This window comes from Sander lucioperca, chromosome 15, assembly GCF_008315115.2.
Source record: "Sander lucioperca isolate FBNREF2018 chromosome 15, SLUC_FBN_1.2, whole genome shotgun sequence".
NCBI classification, from domain to species: Eukaryota; Metazoa; Chordata; class Actinopteri; order Perciformes; family Percidae; genus Sander; species Sander lucioperca.
Genome location: NC_050187.1, coordinates 15,908,043 through 15,925,199, shown reverse-complemented (window position 1 = coordinate 15,925,199; position 17,157 = coordinate 15,908,043). Strand labels below are relative to the sequence as shown.

At 42.2% G+C, this 17,157-nt stretch overlaps 1 protein-coding gene across 5 annotated transcripts in view; it reads left to right on the top strand.

The window, feature by feature from the left end:
• micu1 (mitochondrial calcium uptake 1) overlaps positions 1–15,637 on the top strand; it is a 60,775-nt gene extending 45,138 nt beyond the window's left edge. For 3 of the 5 annotated variants that reach the window (XM_035992451.1, XM_035992449.1, XM_031302374.2), the window contains 8 exons: positions 1,406–1,411; positions 2,124–2,238; positions 5,352–5,434; positions 6,170–6,370; positions 8,806–8,943; positions 10,317–10,425; positions 14,447–14,536; positions 14,717–15,637. In XM_035992451.1, coding sequence (XP_035848344.1) covers positions 1,406–1,411; positions 2,124–2,238; positions 5,352–5,434; positions 6,170–6,370; positions 8,806–8,943; positions 10,317–10,425; positions 14,447–14,536; positions 14,717–14,880 — 906 coding nt within the window. In that variant the 3' untranslated portion in view covers positions 14,881–15,637. The remainder of the gene's footprint in view (positions 1–1,405; positions 1,412–2,123; positions 2,239–5,351; positions 5,435–6,169; positions 6,371–8,805; positions 8,944–10,316; positions 10,426–14,446; positions 14,537–14,716) is intronic. The other 2 variants (XM_035992450.1, XM_035992448.1) reach the window with 1 other exon arrangement.
• The last annotated feature ends 1,520 nt before the right edge of the window (positions 15,638–17,157 follow it).

Here is a 17,157-nt window from a genome sequence, read left to right as displayed (position 1 = left end):
GTGGGCGAGACCAAGAAAGTGAAAACTATACTGTCAGCTCAGCAATGACGTCTGTGGCTGTAGAGTGGGATCCTAAAAGAGAGAATCCTGTTCTCTTCTGACTGGGACACAGGCGGCATCAGAGTAGACCAAAAGCTCCATGTTTGAGTGTTTATTGGTTAGTATGGCCATACACACTGAGATATCTTCTTTTATCAGCTGAATATGCCATTTGGTTCTACTCCTTGGCCATTATATTTTGATGTTTTAGTTGAATGTCATCTTGGCTATTCTACGGGGGTGTTTTTGTCCTTGACTCAGGAAAAAAAAGAGTTTATTATGCCTAATGTGCTCTGTGCTGATTATTTTAATGAGGCCCAGTGCGTTTATGTCTCTCATGTGCGTAGTTGTGAAGCCGTCTGTGTGGGCGTGAGTATGTGCTTACCAGTTACACGTTGTGTGTGTCTTTTCTGTTTTGTGGACATTTGGCATTAGGACTCTTGCCCACCTCAGGCCCACAGGGCTTTCTCTGTCTATCATCGTTCCAAACTTGGGAGCCAATACCAACCTCTTTTACTCTCACTTTCCCTTTTTTATTCTTTCTATATGTACATACTTTAGTTCAGTTCAGTATTCTCTCACACTTGTACACATGCAAACACCTGAATGCTCATGGCACCAAGAATGAAAATGTTGCCTTTTGTTATCTCTCTGTGTCTGTGTCTCTCAACCAGCAGCACTGCTCGAAAAAATAACCTTTTTCTCTCTCACCTCCCTCTCTCTTCCACTCCCTTCTCCCCTTATACTGTAAATGTAGATACCATCAATAATAAATGTTACAGTAGAAACCACTATTTTCTATATTTGCATCACTGACATGTAAGCGTTAAGACACAAATTGGGGACTGTGATATACTATTGTATAAGCTTACACCAATTGTTTTTAGCATTTACCTGTCTGTTTATCATGAGGGAGTGGGTTCATTGGGAAAGAATTTGGTTATGTTTTGCTATTAAGGGGGATGCCACCCAATTTTAGTATTCAGATATGTTTTTCCCAATTAATGTAAATCTGTCCCTTTTTTAAGTGAGAATATGGGACCATCTTTTTATTTGTAATGTGCACTCAGCATGCAGCTCCAGTAACCATACAGACAGTAGGTATACATGAGTGTTAGAACAGCCTTGTTAGTGGCGCTGCTTCACAGTCTTTGCTTACAGACTGCAGAGACTGCGAGACATAATGAATTCTTAATTTGAATGGTATCCCCCAATTATTTTTGTTTTGAGCGTGTGTGTGTGTGCAACAATATGAATGCACATGAGTGTCTTTGTCGTTCAAGGCCCTGCTAAAGACAGCAGAGGCCACGCTGTTCTCTAACAGTTGTCTCTCCTCCTTCCTCCTTCTGAATTGGACCTCTTACAGATGGAGGTAACTTCACGTGGGCTCAACGTGGCCCAGCCCCCTCTTCCCCTCACTAGGCATGCTCTGTCCGTCTGTCCACTCTGTTTGGTGGAGCGTTCTGCGGACGCTGTCTTTCAAGTGTAGTGTGCATGTGATTAAGTCGCTCTTTCATGCAATGCTGTGAATATACACATGGTAACAGAAAAATGTTGAGAGCTAAAGTCACTTTGTTTTTAACGATTAACACATTTGGGTTGTGTCACTGATATGGTTAATCAATAGTGTGTGTTTGTGCTACAGTCTCTCGTGGTGTTTTCCTTCTCTTTATGTCAATTTCACACTGAGTACAGCCTCTAGTGGGTGGATAATGTGTTTTTGTACTCAAACTGACCACAGAATAATTGCTTGTCACTAACAACCTCACTTGCCTGTACGGCTTCATGTGTATGCAGCATTTGCATGACTGTTATTGTGATAAACCGTCTATCCATAATCATCCATCCATGTACCAGGAATATTTTTAATGTGTGTGTGGAAGTACAGTATGTTTTACATTTCTGTGTTTTGAGGATAGCCAGTCTCGGATTGAGCTTGACTCTCACACACACACTTACTTGCACACACACAAAGCCACACCTGGGACAGCTGTAAAAGCTGTGAGGCTTGTGCTGAATCATGTGATTTTTTAAAAAAAAGTTTTAATTTAACTTCCTTTTTCTGTCGTGACCTAAATGAGCAGAAGATCGCCCAGGAGAGGGAGAAGTTTGCAGATGAGGACAGCATATTTTTCACATTGGGAGAATGTGGCCTTATCTCCTTCTCTGACTACATCTTCCTCACCACGGTGCTGTCCAGTAAGTACATCGTTGAGCAGATTTTTATATATGACCCATCCCATTCAGTTCGACATCTATCTATAAATTGCAGGAATGTCTGTGTGTGTCTGTGTGTGTGTGTGTGTGTGTGTGTGTGTGTGTGTGTGTGTGTGTGTGTGTGTGTGTGTTATGTACATATCTGTAGAACCGTTAGTCCGAATGGATTTCAAACTTGACAGATGTCTTGCTACGGGCACGAGTATGTGCGGTGCGAAGTTTGGCGTTGTTTGGATTAGAAATGCAAAAGATATCGTTAAATATATATCGGTAAAAGAAGCACACATTGGCTTTTGCCGCTCTAGCCGCTGTCCACTCCCCTTCTCACACTGCACAGCACGGCACCTCAGACCCACAAAAATGTACAAAGTAGCACTACTTTGGACTGTCTTTGACTTTGAATAAACAAGCGACCATTCCCGAATTTAAGGACGTTTCAGAATCCCACACATGCAAAGCACAACCACCTACAGACAAAAGTGGCAGACAGAGTGTTATGCCACTTATAGGCAGGCTACCAGACCCTGTTTTTGAGTCCCATCGTTGTCTGTGTTTGGGGGCTTGTTTGGTGGGAAGGTAATCTGCACACCACACACAGACGCCGCATGCAGAACGGGGGAGGGGGACCTCTTTTCCTGCTTCCAACGTTAGCTATGATTGCTGGATATACCAAACTTACTTTTCTTCACTTTCCTGGAGCACGAGCGGATAGCTGAAAGGAACATCGCGACTGTTGTGTGGAACACAACGCTAAGAGGAAACTCAACAAAAAGCCATTTGCCAACACTAAATATCAAACAAAAGCCAGACACTATATAGTATTAGGTTGCTGTGAGCTGTAGCCTACATTCACCACTTCTAACCAAAGGCAGAATATAAAGTAATCTCGGAGATTATTCCTTCACAGCGCTGTGCAATGCGAGAGAATCTCAGAGCTGAACCGGGCAGACACAGCAGTTTTCATCAGACTCAGCCCGGGTTAATTAAGTCTACTGCTAACTAATAACATTACCGTCGCCAAAATACCCCCGTGAATCAAATCCCCTACTTTACCGTTAACTGTCAAGCCACTTAACCTGTATGGAAATTAACACCTCTGCTGAAATGTTAAATTCATTAACGATCATATGACACGAGACAATGCCATGTCTGTGTGTCTGTCTGTCTGTCTGTCTGTGTGTCTGTCTGTCTGTCTGTCTGATATTTTGTGATTACATTCTGAATCTGCAATGTTCTCTGTCAGGTAAATCAGTAAGTTAGTAGTAGGTTATACAGGGGAGTTGCATATGAAGTGGTTTGGGGTCCTTCTGTAAGTAGCCTAATTTTGGGGTACAATTTGGTTTTGATGAATTCTACAAGCAGCAATACCACAGGCCAAGCAATCGGCCCGTTCCACACAGGCCCATTTTCAATGGGCACTGCACTAGTCCTTAAAATCCTACATACTGATCACAAATGAAATCCCCCGAAGATCTCTTCTGTGTCTGCTCTGCTCTCTGCTTTTTTACGGCACCAGTTAAGACTGAAAGTGAAAACCTCAGACATTTTTCCAATATGATATTATTAGCTATGTTACGGCCCTGGCTCAGGTTACGGCCCTGGCTGCCTGTTCAGTATGATCTCCAGTTCTGAGTTCAAAGTTAATCATGTGTGTCTACCAAGCTAGCTCCCTAGTAGAGGTTTCACAGATTCAGTCTGCTTTAGCTGGATCCCAGGGAGTAAATCTCACATGAAAGCCTCCTTTCTGAATGTGTCGGAGTTCATGATAATAAAAATGAAGCTTTGACTCCTTCCTCTCGAATGCCTAGTAAACTTGTATCCCCAGCTTAGCTCGACCATGTATTATAATCCGTTCATATGGAGAGAGTCTCTGGGGAAGTTTTCAAGGACAAGTCATTTTTAAGCAGACAGAACAGCATGCCTTATGGTTGGTTTCAATCCATTTAACACGGCCACCAAAATAATGCAAAGGAGGACACATTGGTTCAGGTCTCATAATTAATCCTTTGTCAGATAAGGCTAGATTAGTCTTTATAATAATAATAATAATAATATTTCCCTTAGGATTTGGTTTACTTAAGCAAGAAATGGTTATAGTAGTATACAGCAGTGAAATTCTTTGCATATGCATATGAAAATGATTAAACAAAAAGAGGTTGTATAATGAGTGTAAACATTATTGTTTTGGCTCTGTATAGCATCAGATGAACAGTGTAGAAATTATAGCCCCTGTACACAAAACAACATTCACAGTCCAAAAACATGGGGCAGCAGCTATAGATTTTGTCATGCCTGGATAGGTAGGTTAATAAAAAGTATGCAAGATGTAAAATTGTACCAGAAAAAAAAACTTAAATGATATGACATTATTGGTTGCATAATTTTCTAAGTGCTATATTTTAGATGTGAATATATGTAGCAACATGTGAATGTATACCCCATATATCTGATCTGCAAAATGTGCATTGCATTCACATTTAGAGTCTTGACAGAGGTCCATATGTTTCTTCTGAAAGTAAGCAAATTGAATCGTGAGGAAGAAAATGTCTATGTTCACATTAATTAAAGGAGCTGAAAGACAAATTGTGGCTGTATGTAAAACTCTGAATGGAGATGCAGTTTGTCCAACCATTTCCCTTAAGTTGTATGTTCTGTCATTATCAGACTGTGGGTGCTGACACTGTTAACTGTGCCTCGTTATCCTGCTGCACTGAAAACAAATTTCACTGACTGGTTGTGTGGTCATTAAAGTGAAGTGGGTGTTAGTAGCAGATGAAAAGCAAATGCCATTTGCAGAAAGTGGACACAGATTGAGAAAAACATTTTAATAAAACAGTGCAGCAAATTGAAATTGAAATATTATTAATGCAAAATCTGTATTCCAGATAAGGTAATATACACCGTGCAGGGTCTGGTCTGGTCTCTGAAGCAGTCATTGTGCAGTCTGATGGCTATTGGCTCAAAGAAGAGCACCTAAAGTGCCCCATGTTTCATCACTTGGGGGTAAGATAAAGGCTGGGTCAGTCCAGCGTGACGTGTCGTTTCCATATTGTATTGATTTTAGAAAATCTGTTTTTGTGTCCTGTGGTGTCCAGCTCCCCAGAGGAACTTTGAGATTGCTTTCAAGATGTTTGATCTGAACGGTGATGGAGAGGTGGATCTGGAGGAGTTTGAACAGGTAAGACTGATCAGCAGCACATCTCGCATACATACGTACATACATCAGTTACACACAAACGCGCGCAAAATCAACCTATTGAAGGGGACATAAGGTTAAAACAGCCAGCCCAGGGGCACCCTGGTAGCCCACCTGATGGAGCGTGTGCCTGATGTACCAAGGCTCAGTCGTTACCGCAGTGGCCCAGGGTTCGAATCCGACCTGCAGCCCTTTGCTGCATGTCTTCCCCCTCTCTCCCCCCTTCCCTGTTACTTTAAAACAGCCAGCCCACACATTTGGTCTGTGCTGTATCTACAGTAGCGACTGATTGCATCACACAGCATCACACACTGACAGGCACTAAAGGTAGGTTGTGTGCAGCACCGTGACATTTCTCAGAGGGAAAAGATAAGTGCTGTGCTCTGCCCTCTACCACTGGATCTGATAGGGTTTATGTAATACAGTGTTACATGGACAGTAATCGGATAGTTTATTTTTTTTATTTTTTTTTTAATTAAACCTCATGTAAGAGAATGAATTTTTGTATTTATTTAACTCCTTTTTTTAATATGAAGCAACCAAGTAAATTGCTCTGTATTTTAAGTCAAGCTTAACCCCATAGGCTTTTTATTGTGGACAGTTGTCTTTTCTATTAGACTTTTAATGGATTTATATACTCTAGAAAGTAAATAGTCACAAGTACTTCTGAAACCTAGTCTGCCATGCTGGTTGACATGGGACTCCTTCCATCCTTAGGTCCAGAGTATCATTCGTTCCCAGACCAGTATGGGCATGCGACACCGCGACCGCTCCACCACAGGAAACACCCTGAAGACGGCCGGCTGCAGCTCTGCTCTCACCACATACTTCTTTGGAGAAGACCTGAAGGGAAAACTTACCATCGGCAGCTTTCTGGAGTTTCAGAGGAAGCTGCAGCATGATGTGCTCAAACTAGAGGTAATGAAAGAGGAAAGTGAATGAGTGGACAAAGGGAGTATTATCCTGAGAATATGCAGCTACTGGTTTACTGTACTATTGAGTACAGTTAGAATTAATTAATTAGAATGTTATGGCTTTGCTGTAATATTAAATCAGTCTCCTCTTTGCCTATTCAGAGACTACATTTGAAAATTGACAGAGGACTCTGAGGAAGTAAATATTACTGTCCCTGTTACATTTAGTCCCCCAGTAAACATAGTAATAAACCAGTAATAAACCAAAAAAATGTTCAAGAGCCAGGGGAGAAGCAAGGAGGTGAGTGATAGCTGAACGTTATGCACAATACAAAGGAGGAGGATGATAAAAGCGTTGTATGGATTGTCTGTCAGCACTGGTCAGTGTCACTCTCAAAGCTGTGACAGTTAAGTATGAAAGCCATCTTCTGTCTCCTCAGAGTGACCCCCTCTCCTGCCTCTACAGTAACAGCAACTGATTGGTGTTGTTGAGCATATGGTTATTCTAATCCATTTAATTAGCATGGGTAGTACCTAACTGATAAACTGAACTGTAATGGGTAGGGCTGAAAGATTTTTGAAAATAATCTAATTGCGATTGTTTTTTCCCAAATATTGCGATTGGATATTCGATTATTTTTTTAAGCTCTTTGTCTTCTGTATTATTCAACAAAGAATAATAATATAATAATTTATAGTATGAACACACAATTACACACTAGACAGTTAAATAAGTAAAAATATAGTATATATCTATACACACACGTATTTTTTTTACAGTGCATAGAGAGGATCTGCCTCCAGCCCCTCCCCCTCGTGAAGTTGCGTGCTGCCGTTTGCACTTGTTCAGAGAGGCTATCGTTGCGTTAGCTAGTTGCTGGTGTTCTTGCCGTGGGATTAACTATACTAATAAAACCGTTGAAACACCGCGGCCACGCTGCTGTGAAAGCTCCCCGAACGTCACTTATCAGTCTGACTGTTACCCCTCTCAGTGGCAGCTCCTCCACTCATATCTTTATAACGGAGCTAACCGGAGCTAACTGCTAATCAGAGCTAATCGTTGCTAACCGAGCCTTGAGTTCTGTGTGCCTGTATCCATTAACTGCATGTATGGACTCGAGCCAGAATAAAACCCTTCATTTTATTAAAATGGCTGTAAAAGTTTTAAACTACAACTCAGAGTTGTTTGAATGACAGAAATCAGCTCAAGGTACGGCGTAGCGTTAGCGTGCTAAGTTGATGCTTTCTCTGCGGAGTGCAGACTGATTTGCTTTCGCGAGTCATGTGACCAAATCGCAGCCTTTGCGATTAGGAAATCGCGTTTTAACATATCGCGATATTATCGCAAATGCAATTAATCGTTCAGCCCTAGTAATGGGTGCCGTCATCTGTGGCTCCAAGTATAGGACTGGAGTTGGAGTATCTTCCAGAAAGAAAACGCTATCTGTCAGGTCTTAATGATACCGCAGTGCTCAGAGAGGGAAATCATAACACCTCGGATAAGGTTGACACCAACATGGTTAATCCAATTCCATTCCTGAAGTCTGACTCTCACGTGCTTGCCCTCTTCACTCCTCTCTTTATTTGCTGAGCCTGCAGCTCACCCTGGGCCATATTTCACCAGCTGTAGCAGTTTGTTTTGCAGGGTGCTGAACACTTCTCTTACTTATTCTTTCGTATTCTTATAACTCTTATTATACCCCTTGTTTATGAATTACCAGTAAAGCTGGGATTACGATCTGGTTTCAGAGCATAATGTATACATTTAAAAAATGCAGGAAAGCACAATCGCTGTCTTTATCAAGTCGAATGTCTGCATAATAACAGATATTGCATAATAACCGAAATGCCAGAATAACCTGAGATGCTGTCCCTAAGCGTGTCCAGCCCGCAACTTCACTTTTTTGGTTCCCTCTCACCACTCTCATAGTGTAATTTCTGGCAGCAGCAGGCAGCTGTTTTCAGTGGAAAAAGATGTTTGCTATCTGCTCATCACCAAATTTAATGTGACTTCACCTCACTTCCGTGGGTGCATGAATGGTCAGATCACCCCTGAAATATTTACTCCAGGCTTATTTTGGCTTAGTCATGAGCCGCCTCTTACAAGAGCGACAAATTACCATTTTGAGAGGTTGGCACGTAAAGAAAGAAAGAAGGGAGGGAGGGAGGCTCAGACATAAATCGACTGGATTGACCTGACACAGCCAAGGCCCACTGCTGGTAAGCCATGCTCTGGTGAAACATTGTAAAAAATAAATAAAATAAAACCATGCGCATGCAGATTTAATGTCACCAATACCACCTCCAAACATTATTCAACTTGAAGCCTGACACCAGTATTTACTATTTCCCATCTCCTCATGCCCTCCTCCTATTAATTTGTTTGTCCCTCTGCACAGCACTCAGTCTTTATCTGTCTCTCTCTCCTCCCCACTCCAGTTCGAGAGGAATGATCCTGTGAACGGCAGAATCAGCGAGAGACAGTTTGGGGGTATGCTGCTGGCCTATAGTGGCGTCCAGTCTCGTAAACTCAAGCAGATGCAGAAGGGCTTGAAGAAGATGTTTAAGGATGCACAGGTAGATAAATCTGTGTGTACTTAGTCACGCTTTCATGGATCTCTGAGATAAGTGATTGGTACTCTGTGGTTATATATGGTGCTAGATTTGGTGGTGGGGAGTGTTTTAACTAATTGGCCTACATGCAAGGATGCGTGACAGACGTTGTGTGCCTGAGGGAAAAGGAGATTGTGCTAGGACATTGTGAGTGTGTAAGACCGAGTGGATGAGAGGTAATACATCACTGGGATGAGACAGCACAGCCTGACGTTATCCACCTGACCGACACTAACTCTCTCCGACTCTTCTACCTTCCACTATCTCTGTTTGTGGTGACCAAATACAGAGTAGCCAGTACTCCTTTTCTGAGCTTCTTAATAAAGCCTTCAGGCTTTGTTCTCCTCAGTTGCTCTTCTACCAATCAACAACTCCTTATTTAGTTTACTTATTATACTCAGTATACTTATTTAGTACACTTGATATGCCTGGTTTCTTGCAAAAAAAAAGAGTTTTGATTTTCCTTCCCCAAGACATTCTTTCACCACCTTGCTCTAAGCAAGTAAAATGCCTCCGCTGGGACAGACCAAACAAGAAAAATGTAAAATTATTCAAGATGCAGAGGGCTCGGAGCCAACTTCAGTATATCCCTTTCCTATTTCCAGTGCTTGCATGAACTTTGGTTTCATGTCGGTTCTGCTTCACTGTAATGAGCCCAATCAGTCAATTTGACTGAAGTTACACCCTTGCATACCCCAGCAAAAATACATCTACCCCCCCATGATGAGGCTAATAATCATTTGATGGTTAAATGCAGTGTTTAGCAGAGAAAAAAAACGGAAATGCTGTTCCTCCCAGGCATAACAAAAAGATGAGGCTGGTGCTGCCAGAGTTGTGTCTCTCGAAGGAATTGAACTGCAGTTAGTGTCTCTCTGTTTCACTCTTTCACTGTTTATCCTCTCTTGTTCCATGCCGCTGTCTGTCTCTCAGCATTGGCATAACATGTAACGTGAATGAGAAAAATGTTATTTACAGCCGGAGACCAGCTGCTCACTTTTCTTTGTAAATGAGCTCATCAGCAGTGTGGCAGCTGTGTGACTGCATCTCTGTTTTTTATGTGCATGTTGTGTCTTAGACCGTATGTTCTCTTGTCCGTCCGTGGCATACTGTTCATCCATGTGTGTCGACTGCTTCTACCCACTTCCTCTTGTCATTTGTGACACATTGCTGAGCTGCTCCCAAAATGCCATTGTACAGTCGCAGCTCTTGTCATGACAATGTTTGGCTCTTTTTTCACATGATTGCAGTGCTCTAGTGGCTCAGGTAAAACGGAAGGAATGATGTTTTTTTTTCTGTTTTTCACCCAGACTCATTTTGTGTTTTCACATCTTGTGCAGGGCATCACATTTGAGGAGGTGGAAAATTTCTTCACTTTCCTAAAGAATGTGAACGACGTGGACACAGCCCTCAGTTTCTACCACATGGCTGGAGCCTCCATAGATAAAGGTACACCCACATTCACCCTTTTCCTCTGACATTCTCTCTTTCCTCCTAATTACTCCCCTTCACACTCAACTGTTGTCACTTTCATCCTCTGTCTCTCAGAGCTCTTAACACTCCGCTAGCCAGATTTGCTTCCCACATCTCCTTTTGCCTGGCTTTGCTTCCAATCCTTGCTCAGCCATTTGTCATCTGTTTGTCCATCCATCCATTTATCTACTGCCTCTTCCTTCTGGTATGCAGGAGAGCGCATGCTTAAATCCTGACTGGGCTGACCCATCATAACTTGGTTGTTCTTTCCCTCCTAAGCACCAGGAGGGTGTATGTTATCTGTAAGCTGTTGAGTGGAGGGTAACAACAGTTACTTCTAAAGTATCCTAAAGCAAGACGTTGTAAAAGTGCATTATAATATTCCAGCGCTCATTGAGCAGCTACTTTGCAACAGAGCGACTGGTGCATTTAAATAAAGAAGTCCGTCAATAACCTTTTTCCATCATGCCATGATGGAATCTGATTTGATGCTGCACACAGCGCAGCAGTAGTTTCACATACAACAGCAGCAAGGCTCTGTGTCGGATACCTTTCTGAGAAGCTGGAGGTGTGCAGCAGCCACCTGCAACTCTTCATCTAACAGCTCGCTGTGGCTGCTCCTTCTTTCATTACACCGTTGCAACATTTAAAACTGGTCTGTCAAAAAATGCAGAAAATGAATCTCGTCTTGTGTAGATGTCTTTTTGATAATCGATCACTGCTAACTGCGGTGACAAATACATTGCTTTTCCTGTGGCTTCTTCACTATAAAAGCTAGCCAGCTTTTAATGTGGGGCAGCCACAGTTTGATTCGTTTGCATTAGCAGTAATTTTATTCAGCCCTAACAAAGTATAAAGAGAGTGAATAGTAAACAGTTAGGCTGTCATCAGTTAGGCAAAATTATGCTGGATTGCATTTGGGCATGCGTGGTTTCCTGTGAAATCTTTGTGATTGAAGGCAATTTGAATCGTTGTGGGAATGCATTAACAATGAGAAAACTGCCATATAAAGAGGTAATTACTGAATGTAAATGCATCGTATGCTGACCATTAATAGTATGACAAATGGGATTTGATTATTATTACTCAGAGAGACAGAGAGTTGACTGTGGTTTACCAGGCATTCTCACTCCTGAAGAATGTGTCTGCGATGATTATTCAAAAAGACCAATTACTAAGTTTCAAATCAGTCATTTAATTAGTCTTATTTTTTTACTGAATTAATTTGTCTGTCAGATCCTAACAAGGAAAGTCAGTTTAATGTGAGAGAAGCACAGGCGGCGAGGACCTGAAGCCTTCATAATATGGCAAATGCTTTCTTCACTTATTGCAGCGATTCAGCCCTTCAATAGGCCTCCATATGTTATCTGTCAGCACATCCATTAGTTCTGATTCACTGACTGCTTCTGCTGGAGTGCAGGGTCTACCCTGAGATGCTTGTTTCCAGCGTATAGTTTCAGCTGCAATAACAGTAACAAGCCATTTGTGTGTTTGTGAGTGTGTTGTGGAGGTGTATTGAAAACATCACGCTGCTGTGGGTTCACGGAGAGCTGCCAGGCAGTCGTCTGCAAATTAGAAACTCTGTCCTCCTGTAGTCAGTGCAGTTAAACTGTCTTCCTGCTGTTCAAGCTTTAAAGGGGTGCTATGCAGTTTTGGCCATTTCTTTAATGTTTTCTCGCTTTTTGCTCGCAGGTTTCTCTATAGAGCTCCCCCTACAGCTTCGGAATAGATATTTGGCAGCTCCTATGTTTACTCCATAGACTGTAATATTAATGGACAACGCATCCGGTTCGGCGAAGTGCTGCAAATGTGGAAGTGCCTTAAACCTGCATTCTATCTGAATTCCAGCAGGGGGAGACATGTGCAGTTGCAAAAGGAGGTCGGTTTCTGTAGAAGTCTATGAGAGAAGACACACCAGCCCGATAATCGGCCGTCGGACCGTCTGTCGAGGTCGGTGACTCGAGTCTGTTCAGTGTGTCCGGTGCCGTCGGCCGTCCGAGGAGCCGTCGGCATTCATTTGGGCCGACCCGACATGTTCAGTCGGAGACAGGGCAGTCGGGACTGACCCGGAAATGGCGAGCAGATGAGCCTCTCAAAATCTGACAAATCTTTTAAACTGACCTTTGTCGATCTGAAATGAAGACAGATTCAGCAACTGCACGGCCTATTTCTCGCTTAAAATGTTTTCAGAAACACATTTCAGTGAACTATTTTAGTACAATATGAGATTGTATTCTGAACAAGCCGCCATGACAGTCTGGCTGGGAATTTCCGGAGAAAAAAGACCCATGTGATCAGCTGCCGGTTTTCATTTTCTGGTAAATAATCAGACTGTTAATGGAAACAATACAGAGCAGCGGCGCCTGCTGCTATGGAGACGTATTACGTTTCGCGCACGCGCAGAGCGTATGCTCAAGTTGGCGTCGCCTGAGTGTGTTCTGAGGCATTTTTTGGACCTCGGGGACCCGACTGATCAGTCCGACTGCCTTTTCTGCCGACGGTCGGCCCGTCTGGTTGGTGTGTCAGGGCCCTATGAGAAAGTGACCCACTTCTCACTTGATTTATCACCTCAGTAAACATTTTCATAATGACTTTATGGTCTCAATTGCTAGTTTTAGGTCTTCTGCAACACAGAATGAATCTTTTCTTTTTGAATTATGGTCTCGTTGATTTTAAAATCGGCGATAAAGCAGGGGGTATTTTAGGGTGTGGCTATGATGTGATTGCCAGTGAAAGTGTGTAACGTAATGTAGAGTGTAAGCAGCTCCTCCCTCACTCCTCCCTCTCGTCTAAAATCGTCACATCTGCAACCAGGATGGCTGCGCCCATAACGGCAAACTCGACGACTCATAGCAGATCTCCACAAACCAATGGGTGACGTCACACATGCGCTGTCCACTAATTTACAGTCAATGGTTTACTCGTGTCTGAGTCCTCGCTCGGTCAGTCTGCCGTTTCCTCTTTCTCTGTTCCTCCGACAATGCTTTCCTAGCTTTCTGCTTCTTTTTTGCCGGCTCAGCCATGACGATAGAGTGAAAAACTGCATCGCTACCTTGTTAGCCGGTTCTTGAATGGGCGTATGTGTGCAGTGCCGTGAAGCAATTTGTTACATCGCAAGACCTGATATCACGCGATACTTCCGTTGCAAAGGTGGTTTTTCCGCTCACAGGCGCTAGGGGGGAGCGAGACGACCACCATTCAACCCGAAAAAAAGTCCTATAACCATTCCAGTGACTCCGAAGCTGTTCAGTTAAGGTAAATTAAGCTGGAAAAAAAACTGCGTAGTTCCCCTTTTAAGAAGCTCTTGTATTTCTCTCTTTTCTTTGTTTCTCTTTTTTTCATCTTTCATCTTGCTTTCAATTCTGATGATTTCACACCCTTTTAGTACAGTTTCTCATATGTGGGCGGGTTATCTGGAAATTCACATTGTTGAAGTTAGAAAAGAAGGCCACTAATGAGATTCTTGGTGGAGTGATTCAGCTGTGTTTTTTGGTCTTTGCCATTTGCAGGGCGATTCTGTAAGATATTCTTTTCATCCCCGCCCTCTCTTTTCTCTCATACTCCTCTGTTTATATTTAACTTTTCTCCTCTACTTGTGTGCCTTTTTTAAGTCTGATAATCAGTCATTCTGGTTGAGGCTGGGGGTTTTCATCATTTTATTATCTATTTGTTTTTCTAAAATGACCCTAAAATGAGGACTTTTCCTCCCCAGCCTCCGTCTCCATTTCCCTCTCTCACTCTGAACATCTTTTTCTCATTTTCTCCTTTCAGCTAGATGTCCTAATGCTTTCCTCTCAGCCCCTTTCTTTCTCTTTCTACATCAGATAGTCTCCACCGGTGAATAGGAGTCATGTCTGCAATCGATCCCAAACAGTTTTACTCGCACCCAATGTCCTCCACATGGGCCATTTATGAGCTGGCTCGTGTGACTCGCACCTCTGTTACTTCCCCAAATAGTGAATCTATCTATCTGTGGTTCCCTCCCTCTGTCTCTCAGTTACCATGAAGCAGGTGGCCCGCACCGTGGCCAAAGTGGAGCTGTCAGATCACGTGTGTGATGTAGTGTTCGCTCTGTTCGACTGCGATGGTAAGTACCTAGCTAACTACATTTACGGAAGGCAAATAATGCCTCAACTCACAGGTGGAAACCACCAATAAATGGAAGTCATCTCTTCATCTTACTTTCTATTCCTCAATTATTTCATTATCTCTCCCCTGTCTATCGCCCTTACTCCCCATCCTTTCTCCCCCTGTCTGTCTTCCCCAGGAAACGGAGAGCTTAGTAATAGGGAGTTCATAGCCATCATGAAGCAGCGGCTCATGCGTGGGCTGGAGAAACCCAAGGACATGGGCTTCACTCGGCTGGTGCGGGCCATGTGGAAGTGTGCCCAGGATACCGCCTGGGACTTTGCCATACCAAAAACACAATAAAGACACAATAGAGGCAACGTGTGAGTGAGTGAGAGAGACAGCGTCTGAATAAAGCAACAACACCAGTAGCATCAAAGACACGTTACCTTCAACACGTCTCTGCTATTTAAACAGACGATTAGTGCAATGAACTCATTTGGACTGCAGCTCTGAGGGGCATCATCAATCATTAATGCATGTAGCTGAAGTTCAACCTATCAATATAGTGACTGAAGCATGCTGACGCAGCGCACTGTGTCCTGTAAGGCTTCTCTACTGTGGCTGTCCAAGGCATCGTGGGTATTTCACAATGTATTTTAATATATGCAAGGTTTGTATGTTTATTTTTGCCATGTTCTATAGAGGAATGCAGTGTCAGCAGGTAAGGTGCAATCCTTTGTCAAACGCTAAAAACAGCTTTTTTTATATCTGCATTTAAGAAGACGAGAAGCGGAATCCATCTTATTTGACCTTCAGCTGTATAAATGCCGCATTATGTTTGCTCTATACTGACAACAGACCCTTAGTTACTTTTTTGGTGGGACAGAAAGCAGAAGTCTGTAATCCTGTTTGCACCTCTTCATTCAGTCTGCTCACTCCAGCTGCATCTTTACCTCCTATTGTTTTGTCCCATAAAAGATCAATGATGCTTGTCTTGCTCTACAATATACTGTTCAAAGTGTGTATTCTTCTAATTATTATTGCCCACTGAAACACTTTATTATAAGATGGATGTTAAAAGAAATGCTCTATTAAAGATGTTTTTAATAATTTAAAACTGATAAAGCTTTATTTATGAGCGACTGCGTTCTGCTCCACTCGTAAGTTGGATCGTTGTCCCGCCATGTTCTCATTTTCACCCTTTGACTCGGAGAAAAGCACAGTGGAGGATTAGCGAGACGAATCTATGGGGCACCAAGGAAGTCATTTGTCGTGTGTAATGAAATTGGGTGTAACATTTTGAAGCAAAACTGCATGGCTGATTGTATGCAGTGGCTTTGAGTGTGTGCCTGAGGAAGAAAAAGGTGTGTGTGTGTGTGAGAGAGAGCGGTCAGCAGTTTTGTCTAATTGAAATGGACAGGATGGGCAGTCCTCGGCCTCTGCTGCCCATTAAAAGATTGTCCTGCAGCCCTCTTGGTACACACACTGTGCTGCATCGGCCTGAAACGAGCTGGCTCGCTCTCTTGCACGCACTGCGACTGACAGAAGGAAGTGGTACTCAGGAGTGATTGCTAGGTGGGAGATTAGGTTGAAGGGCCTCATCAGTATTCCTCACCCTCATTCCATCTGTATTTCTTTCCCCAGCTTCCGTCTGGCGTTACAATCACGTGGTTTGTAAAATGATTTTTCAACAGAACATCCTCACTGTTGTATCAACTTTACAACACTCACCTTTGAATGAATGAAGACATTTTATTTCGAACATATTAAAATAATCCAAACAAAACATTACACAAAAATAAAAACCAACATAGACATGTCTGAAAAGGAGTAGGAGGAAGTATACACTTATTCAATCCTACCCCTTTTCCATAACTCAATAAATGATTGTAATTATTATTTCATTTAACACATACGTAGTATTCACAATTATCTTATTATATATAACCTATATATCTACTATACATATAAACACACATAAATACATACAAATACACCTACAAACACACCAGCTTACACACCCACACCCACGTCAATGAACATATATATTGCAGCTGTTAATGCCCTCCTTTCATATAATCTTTGAAAATCATTGCTTTGTACCTTTTAAACTGGATTATGTTTGGACCTTGCTTTAATTCTGTGCACAGACCATTCCACAATTTCACACCACTGATTGTAATACACTGGCTTTTTATAGTCGTGCGAACAGCTCAAACCTTTAATTTAAAGTTATCCCTTAAATTATAACCCCCCTCTCTATCAGAAAATAACTTCTGAATAGTGCCTGTTAATAGACTCATTTTAGCTTTATACATCATTTGTGCAATTTGAAATTAAACTAGATCAATGAACTTTAAAGCTCTGGAATGTAAAAACAGTAAGTTTAAATATAAAGGTGCTTTCCTGTGAAACCCATGTATCTCCTAAACATCCTTTCATGACCTAATACAGCCTTGTAGCCTGTATTTGTGAAAATGCATTTCTTTAAGCTAATGCAATGGGGTTTTAAATGTTTTATACATCTTAAGATATCCCGTAATAGAAGTAACATGGTCATACATTTTATTTTTTATTTTCTTGCTCATTTTTTAATACTTCGTTTTTTCAATATATATTTACTATTTTATTATCTGT